Consider the following 20,569-nt stretch of genomic DNA (forward strand, 5'->3'; position numbering starts at 1 on the left):
CAGACACATAACAAAGGTACTCTAACTTCATAGCACTGGAGGCATGCAACAAAAAACTGTCAAAGGAAAATAACATATTCCTTCAGATGCGACACATCTCAGAAGAATGTTAATAACAAGATTTTGGCATTGTAAAATCAAAGATGCTTTTCTCTTGGTTTGAGATAGTTTAATTTTCTCCTCTCTTTAGATAAATGCAATGCAAACCATTTGCATCAGAAAGATAAGGTAAACCTGATGAGCTTTGTTGCAGATAACCTTATATTTCCAGCTGCTTGGTTTACGGAATCAGTTCATCCTAGGATCAGCTGGAAATTTTGAAAAAGCTGAGATTCAGATCCATTTATTCTTTAAATACTGACCTTTGCCTCAGCAGACTATATTTTATATGAATTGAATCGTGACTCAATTATATATCAAGTCAAGTCCAAAGCTTGCCACACTATGTCCTACAGAATTATGGACTCATTAAAGTCTAGTCAACTAGAGCAACTAGAGCATGTACCTAACTACCTACTGATGACAGTGCCAGGGATGTGTGTGTGTACTGGGTACTCCTCATCTTGCAGGGATATAAGTAGAATGGTCACATTGTTGGGACTTGCCTCTAGAATGGGACAAAAATGAAGTCCTCATTAAATAAGTTGTTAAGATTTGGGCTAAGGGCTTGTCATTTTCAGTAAGTCAGATTATGTTGGGAGTTTGTCAAGCAGGTAGTGATTGCGGTTAGGACTCTAGGAAATTAATGTAAGTCAGCATCATGTCCTCCAAAGTGATGGAAACAAAACGGTGTGTGTGTGTGTGTGTGTGTGTGTGTGTGTGTGTGGGTTAAGTCCAAAGGGAAGCATGCCTAATGTGGGAGAGAAACAGTGAGTCCAACACGGGCCACAATCCAGCATCAGCATTCCCGTGTTGGAGAATTGGCCTGTCAATCATTCCTAATTCCAGAAGACAAGGCGTTTTTAAAAACCAGGTTGGGTTCAAACTGGAGTGAGTAACCTGTTTACTGCAGACTGGGAGCAGACGGGCCAAGAGTGTGTGAGCTTGTTCAGATGGGTTTTAACCAATGTGACAGATAACCTTCAAGCTTTCATCTTGTGTTTCCTTAACATGGAGTGAATTTTAAATGACATATACTTTCAGTATATCTTGCAGCATCATTTCAGGGATGATCGGGACTTTGTTATAATGTGTAGCTTTACTTTATAACAATTAGTATAGTTTGTGAAGTGATGGCTTCTGCTCTCTCCATTTCAACAAAGCTGCAGTGTTTATCTCACAGCAAGTGGTATGAGAGACAGTCTAAAAAATACAAACTGTTTGTACCACATTATTGCATTATCTGTTCTAAAAATCCTGTCACAGCCAGTTGATCAACTGGTTCATAGAATCACTGAAATGTGAAGGAACACAATCCAAACAGGGAATATATCACCTCTACTTTTTATTTTGACCATAAAATAGAACTGTCCACATTCGATGAAAAGCACACATAGCTATGAATACAGGAGAAAATTAAACACTGTTAATTATACAATTAAAAGAATGGATAAATAGAAAAATCATTATTACACTGTCGTTAAGCATCATACGGCTTGCTTTGTGATGTAATGGAAGCATCTGAAATCCACCTTCAAATTTTGCTGACATCTTTCAATGGCAATGTTTTCTGAAATCTTACAAATTTCATCATGATGCACCGCTTTGCAGTCCACTGTTGATGATGGTGTGAAAAACAGGGTGAAAAAAAGACAGACACTGAAATACATGATCGCTGTCAAATATAGATAGGGGTGAGCAGGAATTAAACACTTAATGATAATCTGACAGGAGACCTTTGTGGTTTAAATCAAATTAATTCATTTAGCAGACAGTTGATGACAATTGCACTGATGTGATGCCTGTGAAGAGCAAGGCAGGGATGGGCCAGTGGGTAGAGGCAGCAGAATGCACTTTCACAAACAATGAAAAGAAAAGACAAAAACAGACCTTTAGTAGAGGTTTATTATATTAAAATGTTCAGTGCTGTGATGCTGCTGGTTCAGGCGCGGTAGAGCAAGATCCTTTCAGCACAGTCCTGGCCGACCAGGCCGGCGTACTGCCGCACCTCCGGCTCATCACTGGAACCTTTGCGTTTGCGGGAGTAGGCCGCGTAGGGCATGACGGTTCGTCTGTAAAGCACCAGGGCTCTGCCTACGTCACTCAGAACCCGCACATCTCCTAGACACACAAACAAATATTAAAGCATATAATGAGACCCTGTTTAAAACAATGAACTTTTTTCTCCTCATTTGGTATAACCTCGGAGTGACCTGGCAACTCGCACACCTTTATTCCGAGAAGTTTGTTGGAGAAGCCAGAAGTAATTTTCCCCACAGCATAAACCACACAATGCCCTAAACCAGAAATCATAGCGGTGCGTGAGCAGGCTAGTTAGCTGGCCTTGTTTACATGGCCTTGCTCCGCACTGGCTTGCCAAACTCAGCATCTCATTAGGCCCTGTGTCATATACTGCCAGCTCCTATTAGACCAGTGAAACCACCACTAATCTCAAGAGTGCACGTTCAGCAGCTAGGAATGGTCCTCTGGAGAGAAGGATGGAAAGAAGGGCAAAAAATGATGACCCTCAGTCCACAGCTATAACTGCAGTCTTCAGGAATGAGAGGCTGAGCCAAAGTGCCCACAGCTGGCGCCATAAGGACAAGCAAGAGGTAGCACAGCAGGGGAGGACATATGAATCCCTCAAAGCAAATATACTGCCTAAATATATAGATGCACATTCAAGTTGGTGCACACATGCAGATCACAAATTCAAGTCAGCAATCTTCACCCTTCCGCTATAGTCAGAGTAAAGGACTTCTTGATTAACTGTCCATCAAGGGAAAATCAATAAGCTTTGTATTCAAAAAAATAACATACTTGCTCACGTCAGTCTAATACTCCTTCTTCTAGTACTTTTTTTTTCCCTACAAGGCTCCTATTTAAGTTTGCCACAGTTGCAGTCTTTTTTTTTTTTGACACAACTTTTTTGTTGACACAACTCCTTAAAACAACGTTAAAATGACACAAAGATTTACACTTTAAGCACAGCATTCATATTTTACACCAATTCTGTCTGGAAGCATCCTGACCCTGCAGAGATGAAAATGGAGATTAAATTTGGGTAGAGGATATCAGGTACATTTTTTTTGTCTTGGATTTTTCACAATTTAGGTAAAATTATTCATTTATCTATTTATCTCTCTATTTTTTTTATTTTTTTTTTTTATTTTTGGTTTCAATGCAGCCCTGAAGTCATCTTTATTGTGAATATGGTTTATTTGTGAGGAATACTGTGACCATTTTTTTTATAATAATAATAATAATAATAATAATAATAATAACGAGGTGGTCATCATGACTTGTTATACAACAATTTTCTATTAGCAATAGCAAAATGGGAAAGTTTCAATTATGTCAAAGACAACACAAGATCTTTCAGGAAATGAACTTCACACATGTTTTCCATGAATGAAGAACAGGTTGGTGACTGTCCAGGTTTTTCCCAACACTGGTAAATCTGTGCATCCTGAAATAAACAATTGAGCAGTTGAAACTTATAACATTTCATTTCAGCAATTGTCAGTTAAGAGTGTAATATGTTTAACTTTTAATTAGTATTACATGAAGAGATGAGATCTGTGTTTTTTGATTCTCAACTCCTTGTAATGATTAAAAAGAAAGGGGGAAAGAAGCCGAATCCTCTACCCTTGTTTTTGTGCAAGATGCAATCAATTCATAAGTATGATTTTGAAAAACCTTGTGATGAAATCAATATTCACAGGCAAAATGGTAAACAGAGTGAAAGGGAAAAACAAAATTATTATGGAAGCTTTACAAACATACTTTGAAATAGAGATATTTGAAATGCACTGAGCAACAAAAACTCACACTGCTAGTTTTGCATCTTCACTAAATATTCTCAAGCCACACTGTGGATTGATGTTTTATTTATCAGCCCCTTTTCCGCAGTAATGCCCAAACCACTATATTTTCTCTCTTCACTAAAAACTGCTGAGGTACACAATTAAAGAATACTTAATGTAGGAAATCAGCAGTATGTTAAATTTCACCCATATTGGGGAGATGGCTTTCATAACACATTGTGCTACTTCAATACGATGATAATTTTGGTCCACGATTAATAAACGTGTCCTGATGGAATGAAAGTAAAAATATTTAAACTCGGCGCTTCCATACTGAATTAAGCTGCTCTCGGCGTTGACTCTCAAATGGCATCTTGCCTCTGCATGGTCTCTATCAGGGTGACAAGCCACTTACACAGTTAAGCAAAGTTACACTTGTCCACTCCAGTGTGACACCAGACTAAAACACCACTGTCCCCTTGTGAAGATAATAGGAAGTGAACATTTTGCAAAACATGATGGACGGTCTATTAAGCGCACCAGTAATACTGAACAGAGCTCAGCAAGCAAGCATGAGGCCACATCTCTCTCACTTGCTAGCAATCCAAACATCCGCTTCTTGTATAAACAACCTTCATTTTCTTCTTCACTTACCCTGTCCCCTATCAATACCCAATCCCGAATCTGAAGAGCTCCAGGCCGCAGTTCCCTTCAGGCCAACCGGACGTTTAGAAACAGACCGCTCTGAGGTCATAACACTTTACATCGGGGTTCAAGGGTCGGGGGAAGAGGAGTGGTGAGGGTCGATCTGGAAGTGTAAGGGTCGGGGCTGAGGCTGGGGTCTTTGACACCTCGCCATGCTCCTCTCTCTTCACATCCATCTTAAAATTTCATAACATTGGCTCAACAGTGGATGCTGGTCAAAGGTAGGTCACTGGGTATTTCTTAAGATATGACCACTTCCGATGACCCAGTGTTACAGATCCCAAACAGGGCTTTGGTATGACAAGAGAAAGGCCATCGAGGTGATATAATAAAGAGGCTGCTCTTTGAGTGAAGGCCAGGGTTCGAGTTCCGTTGTCAGCTTACATCTGCCAAGCTTACATCCACATTTTGTCCATCTGTTTTGAAAGCAGGGGATAATGCTTGTTTATGTATTTGTCTGTTTTTTGTTTTTTTGCTTGTCATTAATTTATTATTTGTCATCGCTGTGTGTTTTTTAATATTTTATCATTCTGCACTGGCCTACATAGTGATAACTATTCAAAAGTAAGTAACAAGTATATTGATTAGCTTCTTTTTTAGTTTTTTTTTTTCCACAAATGTCATATTATTTTTATTCTATGTGACTAATTTTTCAAATGATTAAGTTATATTTAACCCTCTCAGGCTCAAATTAAGTTGTAGTTGCAGAAAAAATCTGATATTTGGCTGTCGCAAATCTGCAACATCTGCCTGGAGTAGGCTAACTTGATTAAATATTTTTATTTCTCCGTCTACCACTGGACATCAAAGTAGTTCTCGAATTTACATCAGTCTATTCATATGTAATGTCTTTTTTGATCACTTTAAAAAGAATATATATATATACATATATATATATATATATATATATATTTTGAATAAATAAATAAAAACTCTACCAAAAAAGGATGAGGGACACCTCATTTGCTGGTCTCAGAGTCAATGACATTGATGAGATATGGATTTATCCACTACTTGGAGAACCAGAGGCTAAAAAAATATTTGAATGTTTTGATTTTATTTTACAAAACACCACTTACAATGTTTGCATGCTAAGTGTGACATCCTTTGTTTGGGTTGGGGTCGGCAAACTCCAGTTGAGGTCTAGGGGTGTTTATCCTACTGAGCAGCCAATGCCCTCTCCCCTTCTTTCCTCAAGAAATGCGTGTTCTAAGAGATAGCACTTGTGCTGCACAGAATGGTAATATCTAATGGATGTTCTTCGGTTATAGGACAAAGAGGCTAGAGAAGCCAGAGGGCCGTGCATGTGTCAGTAACAGGCATTTAATCACTGTGGACAGAATTGTGTAAACTTTAAATTAGCTGTCTTTACACACTTCCCTCATTAAGACCACTTTTTAACCTTGTCACCCTGGAAATGTGAAGGAACACCCTGCGTTCTATACTCCTTCACCAAAAGGTCAGACTTGCGGGTAACAATGACTAGCTATTTTGGCTAGTGATTCAGTGAAAAAAAAAGTTTTAAACATCTTTAATGAATAGGATAGTCCTAATCCAAATACATCATCTTTTTATACAAAGTTCCTGGTTTTTATGCAGCGTTTCCTGTTAACTTGGTCATGTCTGTTTTCCCTCTAATGCAAAAGGACTGAGTAGTCGCTTTTAGAGCTCCCTTTCCAGAGACCATCAAACCCAAACAATTACTCAAAATAATTCTCCGACTTTTTATGAGCAGTTTTATGCAGAATATTTTATTAACAGAAAATAGTTTCTCATGCTGGCTAAGTTTATGAGTTATTTTGGGTAACCAGCCCCCGATTTCTGGAAAAAAAGCATTTCTGTTGTGCTTATGAAGCGTAAAATTTCTGGTGCCTTGAAGCCTCCAACAAAATTCTCCATTCAATGCCACTGCATTTGAGTTTAAGCAGACTCTTTCTGAAATAGGCGGCTTCAGTTCTCGCACAAAATGGATACCGTTTTAAACACCATAATCATAAAATGCCTTCCCTACCCTTCACAACAGATTAAGAACTTACTCTCCAATAGTGAAGAACTTCTTAAATGATAAAATGGAGATTTCCACTCTGTAACATGCAGTGAAAACATCCCTGGTACTGAGAAACAGACTGTAACAAGCATGTATTTAGGCCCAAAACAAGCCACACATCAACATGATGTCTATTATGATGCAATAGCCTGCCAGTGTTGAACTGATAATGACTCAGTACAAACTGACTTGGACAAGACAGAAAACCCTGCACTGCCAGAAGTCTGGCAGAGGCCATTGAGGCATCAGTTTGACCCCAAACCTTGGCAACAAAGCCTAAAGTTAACCATCAAGACTGCCAGCGCTGAAATGTATTGACATTGGGTTTGGACAGTAAGTCCAGAAACAATGTCAGTGTCCTGCCAAGATCAACTGTTCATGCAGGCATGGAAGCACCGCAAGAGCCACGCTCTCACACACACCAACTGGCCACAGTGAAGGTCTGCTCTGAGACAAACACTCTGTCTCAGGAATAAGATTGACAAGAAAGGCTGACCTTCAAACAACCAGGACATTAATGGCAATGTTGGAAATGATGAGAATACTAAGTCTCGGGGTATTTTCACTCCTGTACTCTAGGTCAAAATGACAACTGGGTTACTTTGAGCAATAGCACTGGTGTTGACAGAAACAATCACACTGAGACCAATGAGAGAAGGAGGTCTCAGTCCAGTCCTGAACAAACTTTGTATAGACTTGATGCCCACACAGCATGGAGATAAATATGCAAAAAAAAAACAGAAATATACATTATGATGTGTTTATTATGATTAGTACGAAGTGAGGATATACTCAAGTTTCGTAAAGCAACTGATTTGGACCAGAACAAAGTAAATAAAATGAAAATGTCTTTCATGTCCTCTTTTCCCAGGAGCACAGCACTTTCACAATTATTAGGGAAAACAATCAAAGCCATAAACTTGGAACTATTATAAAGCAAAGTTATCAAATCCTTGTTTCAACTTTTTTCAATATATGGAGAAATACAACCCTGGTATTTGTTGTTGGTTCTTTGTGTTATTCTAATATCAATGACAAACATTTAAGTCCTGGGAAAAGTGAGAAAGTGTGAAAATGCTGCAACTGTGCTACTTGCACATCTCTCATCCCTCCAGCCAGCCATTCGTTGTCTGCCACCTATCCTGTACTCTGGGTCGGGGGGATGCTGCATGTTTTTGGACTGTGGGAGGAAACCAGAGAACCCAGAGGAAACCACGCAGAACAAAATAATAACTCCAGGGTAACAACATACATAACAACAACAACTTTAACATAAATTGAAAGACCTCCATCACTGCCTGTACAGCTGTATAGCTTGGCCTTTAACAAAGAGGCAAGTACTCGATAAAAATAAGGAGCGATGTGTTTGTGTAATGACTCACCTACGCTGAAAATTCACTTTATTTTTTTTAGAGAATTGCTTACTATATTACTTTATACCCTTAAAAACTCTTCTGGCATGTACCTCAAGACCCACCATTTCAGACAATGGGGGTCTGCCAGAGAACCTTCATGCATGAGGTTAATTATCACTGGTATCACTGTTCGCTGTGTGACAGCATGACCATTAGCATTCTAGCAGCACTAGCTTTCCTAAGGGGTCAAGTGGAACAAACATGCTGTGATCAGAGCTACTGCCGTATTTCGCACCACTCAAAGACTGCTCAGTGTTTTTGGGGGGCAAAACCCATGGATTTCAACCCATTATCACAGTAAAAACATTGGGCTATTGTTTCATCCAGCAAAATGGGTGAAACTCCTGACCTTAACACTTAATAGTTCATGATTTATTAATCCCTCGCAGCGAAATTCCCATCATGGATGAACCATGAGCAGCAGGCTGCCGTCCATCAGCACCAGGGGAGCAGTTTGAGGTTCAGTGTGTTGCTCAACAACACTTCACCACGCAAGGAGGAGCTGGGAATCGAACCAGGAAAGTTCGGTTCCAAGGACAATAGCTCTACCTCATGCACACACCGCCCCTCTCATGAAATAGAGGGGAAAAAGCAGTTATACACAGTTACATAGTGAATATTTGAGGAAATTATGTTGTTTTACTTCAGGATTCAACCTCAAAAAATGTCAGTCAGATATAGAGTGGATTGTAAGATAGTCACATGTACCTGCATCAGGATCCTGGTTGAAACGGGAATAGCGTGAATTTTCCAACTTGAGTAGACATCGCTCAATTGGTACCCAGACATAGGTTTCTGGACAGAGGAGGTCTGAAGGACGATACTGACCCTATGACATGAGGGGAGAGATGGATACAAATTAAACTTACAGCTAAAAGCCGTCAGTAAATAATTTATAAACAGACAATTGTGGTAGTTCACCTTGTGTCAATCATATTTAACACAATCACTAAACCACTTATGTGTCTGACATTGGTTTGATAAATGAGGAAAAAAAATACAGTGACTGACTCCTCCATCAAATATTTTATGAATTCATAAATTTTGCAATTTGTCTGTGGACCCATTTGCACAGGACAATGATATATAGCCTAAATAAACTCACAATACATTCAATTTATAATCAGTATTGATTACGGATTTTCCAAAGACCAGTAATGTAAATAACATGTTGATGGTATTTACATGAACAGGTGCAGAGATACTTGAATCAGAGAACCACCTGGCCTAGTGGAGGCTATCAAAAAAAAGCTAAAAAGTTTGCCTTTAGATAGTGAGGAAAAATGGTACAGTCATTGCAGGCACACTGTGCAATCCATAAACAATAGGTGAAGGAAGCGGCCAAAGACACTTTTTGTCATATTGCAAAAGACAAAAAGACAGACAGACAGATAGAAATAAATAAAACATACTTTAATATAAAGAAAATAAAAACAGGAGCAAACATTGTGGCTATTTTATGAACTAGAAAAAAATAAAATTGAAATACCAGCAAAAAGGATTAACAGGAATCTACCTATCCTGAAAATAATCCCTAATTTTGCCCTGGCAGCAATGGTCTCAGAAAAAAAACTAGAATGACCTGTATGAAAGTAGAGCTCTTTGGTAATCTGATCAGTCGATGACAATAACGAACACGTTTGATATTTTCGCAAGACTGTCAGTCTTGACGGTGATGTAACACAATCATCAGCAAACAGACGACAATTAACAAAACCAGAAATAGGAAATCTGATAGAAAAATAGCCATCAGAGCTGTATTGGTGACAGAGACGGTAGTTGTTAGTGACTGACCAGAAGGACAAGAGGATGGTGGAGCGGTGGGGAAACAGCCCTGCTAGTAGAATGTCAACTCTACAATGTATCAGGTATCTCCATGAGTGGAGAAGGAAAAGTGAAATCGCAGGGACAGGGATGTCCGGTGAAAACATTGCTTGGTGGGAAAAAAAACTGCTGAAAGAACCGAGTTGCAGTCTTGTAAATAGTAACCCTGTTGGATTCAGTCTTTGCAAAATCTTAGTCTAGGACTAGGCTAGACTAGGCTATGACTAAAAACATGAAAAACAGGTTTTCTATGAAACTTTTCCAAATCTCTTCAAAGTTCTCTGATATATGGGTAGCTCTGTGCTTAACAATTAGGATGACATGCGCTCACTGCGATTCTAGTAAAACTCCTAAAATTTCAGCTTTTAACCTGCAACCATGAGAATCTTAGGTGGAAGCCCAGCAACAGGGTCATAATTCTGACAAAAGTTGGACACTGACCCCATAAGACCCGCCTAATATCAGACCTTTAAGCTATTAGAAACTCTATTTTGTCAAATGTTCTTTTCTAAGTACCATGTTCTCTTTGTCTAGGGTGTTGTGTCTGCTATGTAGAGCAGGAAATAAACACACCAGCATATTGTGATGTGTGCTGGTGAAATGGGTACAAGTCTGTATCTGACCTAACATTTTGGATGGAAAGTAAACCAAGCTGAACAAAAACAGCTGCAAGGAAGAGAGTGAGTGAGGGGCAGACAGAGGAGAAGAGATACGAGGGAGGGGGTGAGAGAGAGAGAGAGAAAAGGGAAAGAGATAGAGAGATAGAGAGAGAGAGAGAGATCAAGGACCTGTGTTCCATCGCAGAGCCCCAAACAAACATAAAATGCAGAAATGGCTCTGTAAACACGTAGGCGTCTGCAACAGGCCTGCTGGACCATGTAAGCATGATAATATTTATGGTTTATATTACATTAAACTGAAGGGCAAAGACTCCACCATTTCACAAACACATTCTTTGAATAAAGTCGAGGTCAAGAAGTTCTGGATGATTAAACTAAGAATACAAAGAATAACAGCACTGATCTCAAAATAAGCAAGACAAAGGAAATACCATCACTGGAAAAACACTATTGCTATACAGGCATTCTGACCAGTCAGTGGGTTTTTCTGTAAAATGAAGCCTGTTTTTATCGCAGAAAAGAGTGCATTGTGAAGAGCCTTGACTGCCTTACAAATCCGAAAAAATGTTATACAATAATTGGGCATACATCTCATGCTATGCTTTGCCTTCCTGGTAATTTCTGATGGTCTTTTCCTCATAGGAAGCCTGACTTATGTTCTGCCCTTATATCAATATAGGTGGCGCAGGGTGAGGCTAGCCACAAAATCCACACAGTGAGATCCGAACAAGGCAATTGGAGTCAAAGGGGGGAGTCAAAACGTGCAATACAGAACGAAGCAAAAGAAACTAACATGCTTTAAGGGCCTCTGCTAACAGATGGATGGTGGAGGAATGGCATGCATCTGTAGCTGTGATTGACAACACCATTAATCAGATGCTCTCCATGCCCCAATAACCTAGAGCCGTCTACAACTGTCAGCAAAGCAAGCTTGACACTCTCACACTCTACCTCACCTCTATAGACTCCTTCAACACTACCACAGAAGGCACCTCTATGTAGATCACACACACACACACACACACACACCTGCTCAGTGGTATAAACATCCTCTCCACTGCAATCCTCTGGACCTCAACTGTCTCTGCTGAAGTTTGGGATTAAAATTAATGAATGGAAGGAATGAAGAGAGAGAATGAGAGAAAGAATGATAATTCAAAATTGCAGGTCTCTAGATATGCTATTTTTCTGATTACTCAAGAACAATTTTAGGGGGGTCAACAGTCAAAAATGATTTATGAAGCCTTTTGCTGTAAATGTTTCACAGAAGTCCAACTAACCAAAATGAGAGGCAGGATTTGGTTATGGCAGAGGAGCCAGTCTGTCAATTCCCTCTCTGAAAAATAGAGAGGACATAGGACTATGACAGGAAGCAGCTATTAGTGGTTTGGATTGAAGGGAATGCAAAGAGCAGGCATGCAAGAAGCCTGGTGCGCCCTAACCTATCTTTCAACTTCCCTGCTTAACTTGACTGACTGAACTAACGACTGCAAACTATTCAGTGACTATATCTTATATTTTCCTTTTGCAAGTTGGCCAGGAAGCAGTGTAATTCATAGCTAACCCATGGATCTGGATCTTTGTTGGCTCAATATTCAGAACAGTGTGTTTTCAGTTTTGCCTCGGGTGGCTCAGAATATCCAGCACCCTAAATTCGTTTTACAACTAACAGAGAATGCTTTAATCGTTTCACAAAACACCGATCACTCAGAAAGAAAAGTAATGTGTAACTATAGACAAACACCCCATAAAAAGCCTTTGTGTTTCACAATTATGCTGCTCAGGGGCTTGAAACTGGCTGGCAGCTTGACAGTTAAATGAAGAACTGCCTAAAATGAAATTGAAGAAATGGCGAGCTCTTCATCAGTTCACTCTTATATGTGTCAGCAGCATGTACTTGTATTGCATAGCCAACCTTCTTTATAATATTTCTGAGTAGGATATTTACCAGGTGAACATTTGGAATGACTCACTTAAACCATACAGGAGTAGCCCGGGGTATTGAATTCTGCTGTCAGATGGCAAAATACAAAGATTTGATACATTCAAATGTGTTAATTGCCACTGATGACACATTCAACCTGATACACATGGATGATGCCAGATTTTCTCAACCACTGAAAATTAGTATTGACTCTGTTAATAGCTTGATGACAAGCCAGAGTGGCGGTGGACTGTTTGATGTATTCTCTGGTGGCTGGAGCAATATATCATTATATTGAACTGCAGAACAAACTTAGATGGCTTAGTGTTTTTATGTCCAACTTGATGAAACATTTATTGAAGGACACCGATGATAATTTTCAAAACTTGCAATTATTTTTCAATACTGCAGGAATTAAAATGTTTCTGTCTGAAAATGCTACGATAATTAGTCAAATGTTTACTGGAAAATACTAATTCTAAATAGCGTAATAACGTGGACCAGACCAGGTCCCAAAGCCAAACTGATATTGTCTGTGGATTTATTTATTTTCCAAAAGCTGCAGACAAAACACTTCTCATGACCCAATCTGCTAGAAATACAGTCAGTCAGTTATGAAACATGCCATGGAACATTCAATTGCACTGAACATGTAAAGACACAAATAATCAGAGGACTGGAAAGTAAAATCTTATCACACAGCAGCTTACCAAATGCTATCAAGTATAACAAGCCTTTCTGTCTTATTGGAAAGAACTTCAAGTGCTGTACTTCTCATTCCTCTTTGGAAATAAATGTATTATTCATGTTGCTCAATCACCTCTGGTGTTGGCAGCCATTTTGAGCTCATAAAGCATGTTTTCCCCAGTAACTATTGGCCAGTTCTAGTATTACACCCGACTACCTGTTGTAATTTGCCAGGAATGCGAGAAGCTTGCGGTAATCAGAATGATTGGGAGGGGATTTCACCTAGTCAGAAGACCTGCAGAAACGTATGAATTACTCAGAATAACCAGGAGCTAGATCAACCCTTCCAATAAATGATTTGACAATTTATGATAAGGCCTCCTCCCTTACAGGAAAAATGGATTATTTGTGTTTTAAGACCAATTTTGACATATTCTGGTTAAAAACTATTAATAAGGATGAAAGTTGTTGGAGCTGGTGCAGTTCTGAGTAAAACCTCAAAAACAGACAACTGGTAGTTTGTGACAGATTATAGAAAGGGTTTTTGCAGAACAAGCTATTTTCCATTATTGTTGTCCTTTAGTGTTGGTAATTTAGTTTACTAAATTATTTTTTCATTTGCCCTGACATGCTTCTAGTGAACCAAAGCCAGGTCAACTCAAGTGCTTAAATCCAATCTGTCAGCAGAAAGTCTTTCTTTTTGACATGCAGCATTTTTTCTTCAGAAAGATGTGCTTGGTGTGGGATTTCCTTATCCCGTCTGTCTTGCATTAATCACCCTGGTGCAAATGGTCATGGTTACAACAATGGTGTGGAAGGTAAAGTGTGTGGCCATAGATTTTTATCAACATGTTGAAAAACCAAGTGCTACATCATTAGTTTTGTCTCAGATTGAAATGTTCAAACATTAGCCATTATAAAATCCTGTTGTTTTTTGGAAACCACGCTACAATTTCTGTAACTAAAATCTTTCCCTGGCACTTACACAGTTGCCCCTCACTATAACAGGGACTTCTGGAGTTACTATTAGAACACATGTTTTGAGTTGAACCTGGTTGATACTAATTCCCCAAATACTGTGACCAGAGCCAAAAAAAAACTGGTGATCAAGATATACCTGATGGCTGCATGCAAGAGCTCAGAGGCATATCACAGTGTTGTCTGAGTGCATTCATGTGTGTTTTGTAATGGTTTCCGTCAATTAGGTGAAAAGTAGCCAGGACTAGACTTTCCAGAAACAAAATCTTTTCAGTTTGGTCTTATCTTCAGCAGCTCAGTTCCTCCCTTTCTAAATTCCCAAAGCCTCTCACACAAACTATCGGTCATGATCCCTCCTCCTCACTCTTCATTCCATGGTTGCATGTTTAGAGGGATATGGAGGTGATTGATGACTGACAATCTCTGAAAGGCTTGTTTAGAGCAACCGAAAGACACGGAAAATGAATGAATGATAGGATAGAGAGGGATACATGTACAGAATGATACATGTTAGAATTGGCTGCCCAGTGATAGTGTGTGAAATTAGGAGATTGGAGGGAGACATAGGGCAGAAAGGAAAATTGGGTGTGAATTGCAGACGGGTGATGAGACTGATAGATGCAGCCTGATGCCAGGGTAAAGCCTACCGGGACAGGAGAAAGCCCTTCATTTTTGTCAAATTAAGCTATACATACAGGAAATGAGCATTGCGAGGTCATTTTTTTCAAAGGAAAGAGCATGTTTACTAATGAACGGAAAAAGATTGGAGAGGAAAAGTACTAATCCACTTATGAAAAACAATTTGGCCGAGAGTAAACACAATTGCAGTATTTTTTTCAGGCCGGACAGACTTTACAAACACAGGGATACCAAGAGCAATCCTGTCAAACAGAGCTTTACAACAAGCCCAAGTTCTCAAGCCTAAATGTTCTTGGTAAAAGACTCTTTGACCTGTTTAGCCTTGTTTTCTCACATGCTAAAAGATATGTGCAACATTCCAGGCCCATTATTTACATGAAAAGCAATTAATCATAAATCGAGTAGTTCACCACAGCCAAAGAATCCTCATGAAATCTAACACTACTCTTTGTATCATTCTCTTCAACTGCCTGAGTGCAACGCAGACGCATTAGTAAAGTATAAAACAAAGAAATTGTCCAATAATTGTGAAACCACCAACAAGCCTTTATCATATTCCCACATAGTAAAGGTTGCAGCGCAGGTAAGAGTAGCACATCATCACCAGATAACTCTTCTTATTTTTAGATAAATCATTTATCAGGAAAATATCTATTTATCTAATGTAAGAGTATGAAGGCTCCACCTTTCTGAAAGCACAACCTCCAAAGAAAACACTGAGTGATGTAGAAATAGTGGGTTCCAGAGAGTGAAACAGTTTCAAAAACCAGCAACGATAGCTGGCTAGATATTCAGCAATCATGACGCAAAAGTTGATCTACTTTAGGTCTGTCAATTCTTGAAGAAAAATGCAGCATACTTGATTCTGCTTGTCATATGTTGAAATTTCTTCCCTGGAGTATCATTAAAAAACACATTTCCATAACCTTGGTCTTGAGCTCTCTTTCCTGTAATGTCCAGATAGTTTGGGGTTTTGCTGTTATTGTCTTATTCTTTCATGACAACAAAATGCTAAAATGGGTTAGTCCTATGACTTTTGGAGACCAGGCCACACCCTAACATTTGAGTTATATATTAAGAGTAAATGTTAAACCACTTAATTTGATCTAGTTTTATATTTTTATTGATTCATTTTACATTTATATCTCTACGTTTAGATACCCTTTGTATCTCTGCACTGTGGATTAAATTTCATATTTGCAAATTATTCATATTGGGGTGATATTCCCTCTATAAGCCACCCGGTTTGTTTAAATCCTACCCGCATATCCCGATTCTTTTGGTGTCTGCACTTTCTCTGCTTTGTGCAAACAATAAGACTGGCAGAGAGAAGAACAGGATGTGGATTTGGTGTACATGTGTCCTAGTGAGAAATTTTTCTCTACTTCCATCTGCATTTCTCCACAACCACATCTGCTGCTTATTTCCTGTTCATATCTCAAGTTGAGTTTTCACCCACCCTACCCCAAGCTGAGACACTGTCCGTATACCTGTGTGTGTGTGTGTGTGTGTGTGTGTGTGTGTGTGTGTGTGTGTGTGTGAATAAAGTTGTCAAAATTTCACATCCATCAGTTAAGCAAGAAAAACATAGAAACTGGACACCCTAACAGACAAATAGAGTCACTCTGTCACATTTCTGGATAGATTTTAGAACTTTATCGGCTACTGACCAAGAGTGAAGGAGACTTATTCAAGGCTGGGATGAATGCCGTCTAACCCAGGGTCACATTCAGCCGGTGAAAAACCAATAAACAGAGCCCCTGATCCCTACATCCGTACACCGTCTTAAATATATGGCTCAAACAATACACCCGCTTTATAGTTCAATGGCCGTTGAAACATCTATTCTGCGCAAACTATTGGGTAGATCACAAGGGGCTGTGGCTGCTGATAGACAATGTAAACAGCACAGTTCACACAAACACCCATGCAGCTAGGCAAACAACATGAGGAACCAAACACTCCGGACAGAACGACAGCAACATTGACAGATATATCTTAATTATACAAGCAACACGGACACAATTTCACTTCAGTCTGTGATGGTATGTCCATGTACTTTTGTCTGTTCGGTAAGGTGTGTGCAAATGCCCTAAGCATGTCTAGGGTTTTGGGTAGATTTATACTAACTGCTGCTGTTTAAACACTCCTGGCCTTCCAAGGCCTTTTACCCTCCTCAACACTTTACCACAGGACAACCTTCAAATAAAGCACTGAGCCAAGTAAGTCTCCCTCTTGGGCCCCTAGACAACCATCATAATCACACCACCCAACCCACTTTGTCCCAGCACTGCCTCTTTTGGCTATGCGTCATGGCTCCATGCATGACAGGTTAATTAGGAGAAAAATATTTTTACAGGATCACATTTCAACAGAGTCCAGCGGACCAATGGGATTGCTTTTATGGGCATCAGCTCACAGACTGGGCACTTTTATCTCTTTATTTCATTTGGTCTTTATGGGGAGGGAAGCGATGATTCCTGTCTCACACAGACTACACTGACTAGTAGTCACGACGGCAACAACAAATCTTGTGTCTTGAAATCCCTCCTCACACATCGAAGTAGAAGAGCAAGCCCTCCACCCACACTTTGAATGTGTAACTGCATTTATGACCCACTTTGCCTAGTGGTGCTTATCATAGATCTGAATTTCTTGCCAAACATTAACCTAGCATTTCAGACAAAGTGGCGCAGCTGCCGCAGATTAGAAAATAAATAGAGGAGAAGTTAATGGCAAGGCAAACACCTTAGACTGGCAGCTAGAGGGCTCTGGATCTGCTCAGCATGACCCCATCACTAAACTCTCATTTTCAACCCTGTGACCTTCACACCTCCCCCTCCTTCATCTCCCCACCGCCAGCCAAAACCACAAATTCATCCTTCCAACCGGAGTGAGACTGAATCTCCTGCACGACCCCTTGAACTCTGCTCCCTAAGACCCTCACCCTGTCAGCACTCCTCAGAGGGGGTGCCAAGCAGCAGCTGCCCTCAGACAGTAATGTAGTCTGCTAGTGATTTGTTAAAAACACAACCATGGCAGAACACGTGGAGGAAAAAAAAACACAGGCATTAAAGAGAAGAGAAATTATCAAAAGTTTAAACAAATGTTTCGGCAGAAAGGTGCACTGTTGGTGGTCCCCTGTCAACTAAATCATCTAACACCGTTTCTGTCAGAAAGGTTTCAACATAAGAACTGGGGGAGGGGAAACAGAAAAGGCAACACTGTACCTGTTAAATTGCTTATAGAGACTAAAACTGGCCCTGCTTTGATATCATCCTTATGGGCAAAGATTTTCAATCATGAGACTTGTGCTGGAAGTAAACTTCTGTCTTGAAAAAAACTAGTGGAAATTTTGTTTACTTCAGTAAAACCAAGAAATTGGTACTTTCTTTACTTCACTGAACAATGAAACGTCTTTCCTTGATATCACTATAGGAGCTACTTTGGAAGTGGATGCACAAAAATGAAGAAAAAGTTTCAGCCACCCCCACCCCATCCCTCAGCAAATCCCGAAGTAACAGGCCAAATGAAAGAAAAAATGTGTTGCCATGCCATTATTGCAAAATAAAATAAAACTGAACTTTTCATCAGCTTGCTCGCTTCTCTCTCTCTATCAATCTTTCATCCCGACCGACATGGTGGTTGCTTTCTTTGACATGTTGTTGTAAGACGAACAGAAACAAAGAAGGAAAATGGGCGCAAGGGATGGTAGTAATGTGTCTGGACCTGCAGACAGTGTGAAGTATGTTCTATATTGATAGTTCTATATTGTACAAAAACAATGCTATTTGCATTGATCTTAAATAAAAGTGATGCAATCAACTCATGACCTGTAACATATAATACCAAATTTATAGCTATTAGAAGAAGAAAAATCTATACACTGAAGAAAAGGGGCCTGTGAGGGAAACAACCACTGCCAGATTCCTCAAACTCACCCACTGTCATCCTTAATCTACCCAGATGTATATATGACACACAGACTGTGAGGTCAAACACATACACCCAGCATACTGTCTGAAAGAGGCTCTTGAGGGAAAATATGCATTAAGCATAGTGATATCTGCAGCTCAGACTTATAGCATGTTGAAACCTGCAACTGCATACCGAAAGATGAGGCAGGTTGTTTGATGGTTGAGATTTATTACATTAAAACATATTGCTGTTTATTGACACCACTAAAATCTTACACAAGGAAGCAAATGTTTATTTTAGGATCAGCAGAAAAAAATAGAACATTGTGAAAAACCTCTACTATTGATTATGCTCAACTTTTGGAATATCATGGTGTTCAGGTTTGTATTTGTGACGCCTGAAAAATTAGGTCTGTTAAGACTGCAGGCACAATGTTTTGTCTGATTTGTGTGATGAGAACTAAGCTCATGCAGTAGGTAACTAGGGAGGCTGGGATAACACACTGATGAGGGCAAACATTAGCACAGCAGTAACTGACTAACCCTTAAATCAAATTCTTTCACTAGCAGAGTCCTTAAACCCTTCCACACAGTAACTGCCACCTGGATGGATTAATTTCAGGTCGGCTGAATTAAGGTTTTGGCCATGTGGGAAACTGCTGGCTGCTGCTAAAGAACTGACCAGCTCGCTGACACTGTTGTTTGTGGGCAAGGAGGACTTGGATTGAAAGCGAACGGAGGTGCAGCTGCTGCGAAAGAGCTCTTTAAAAGTCAGTGAAGTACCACCAGGAAACAAATACTCCTTTTCATCTTGCCTCCTTTTCTCATTTGGCACGCATTTTGTCACTCCTTTTTTCACATCATCTGTCCTCTTCCTCCTCCTTTGACTTATTTAGCTCACTCTGTCTTTCTTCTTTCTCTATGGAAAATGTAATGGTTTCCTGGGTTCAGAGTGAGACATTACTGCAAACAATAATAAAACTAAGAGCACGTAATCCTTCTCTGTCCATTATAACTGGTCGCCACTGGCGTGTCTGTGACCATACTGTAAGTACGTAAAGCAAAACATGTGCCTAAATTGTACACTTGAAATAAGGTTAAGACTATGCAGATTGGTAAAGGCAAATAAGTGACCGCTTGATCAGTTTAAGTCATGAAAGTGTGAATATACTCCACAAGTGGCTGATACTTGAGGATTGTGTCACAGAGTTATCGCAGGACAAGAAAATTAAGCTTAGCGCAAACAATGTCAAAGTTGATATACAGTTTAAGAGACTTCTTGATTAGACTGGCTTCTCCAGACCAAATCACGAGAGCAAATTGGTCTGGTCTCCTTTCCTATCACTTCAGATTTGCAAGAGGCATTAATAATGGACGCAGACCAAACATTCCTCTTGAAGTAATTGGCTAGAGCCATTTAGCCACAATGCTTAAAGTAGCACTTAATGTCAGAAAAAGTGAGACAATATACTGTGATTAAAATCTCACTGGAGGTACAGCACATACATCTTTCTACTGCTTTGCAGCTTAAAGTGAGGGATTTTTTTAAATCAGTAATTTAGGGTAAACACACAATACAAGCAATTCAATACTGACATAAGAGATTTAGAGGAAGGCTACGGGCAGTAAACAACTTGATCTCACAAAAATGCCTTAATGCCATTGGGCTTGATAGATAGTCTATGTAAATAGTAAATATGTAATAATAAATATATGAGGTATATATCATCTCACTGACAAGAGACATTAGCACAAACATTCAAAATTACAAAAAAACCTAGGAAGCATCCTTTGTAAGAGTAACAGCAGCCTGCAACAGTAACAAGGTTCCTTAAGTTTGCAACTCGTTTCAAGTTTTCAGTTGTTGTTTTAGCAAATGTCATGAGCTAACACACATTGTCCACATAA

General features: G+C 39.5%; 1 protein-coding gene across 4 annotated transcripts in view; it reads right to left on the bottom strand.

Annotated features, from left to right (window-relative positions):
- Window positions 1–1,426: 1,426 nt before the first annotated feature.
- ate1 (arginyltransferase 1) overlaps window positions 1,427–20,569 on the bottom strand; it is a 58,524-nt gene continuing 39,381 nt past the window's right edge. For 3 of the 4 annotated variants that reach the window (XM_086166142.1, XM_086166134.1, XM_086166125.1), the window contains 2 exons: window positions 8,781–8,901; window positions 1,428–2,220 (listed from right to left, as the gene is read on the bottom strand). In XM_086166142.1, coding sequence (XP_086022268.1) covers window positions 2,042–2,220; window positions 8,781–8,901 — 300 coding nt within the window. In that variant the 3' untranslated portion in view covers window positions 1,428–2,041. Of the gene's footprint in view, window positions 2,221–8,780; window positions 8,902–20,569 lie in introns of all 4 variants that reach the window. The other variant, XM_086166150.1, reaches the window with a different exon arrangement.

This window comes from Fistularia commersonii, chromosome 2 (genome assembly GCF_037954325.1).
Source record: "Fistularia commersonii isolate RoL2024-O1a breed Wild chromosome 2, RoL_Fcom_v1.0, whole genome shotgun sequence".
Lineage (NCBI taxonomy): Eukaryota > Metazoa > Chordata > Actinopteri > Syngnathiformes > Fistulariidae > Fistularia > Fistularia commersonii.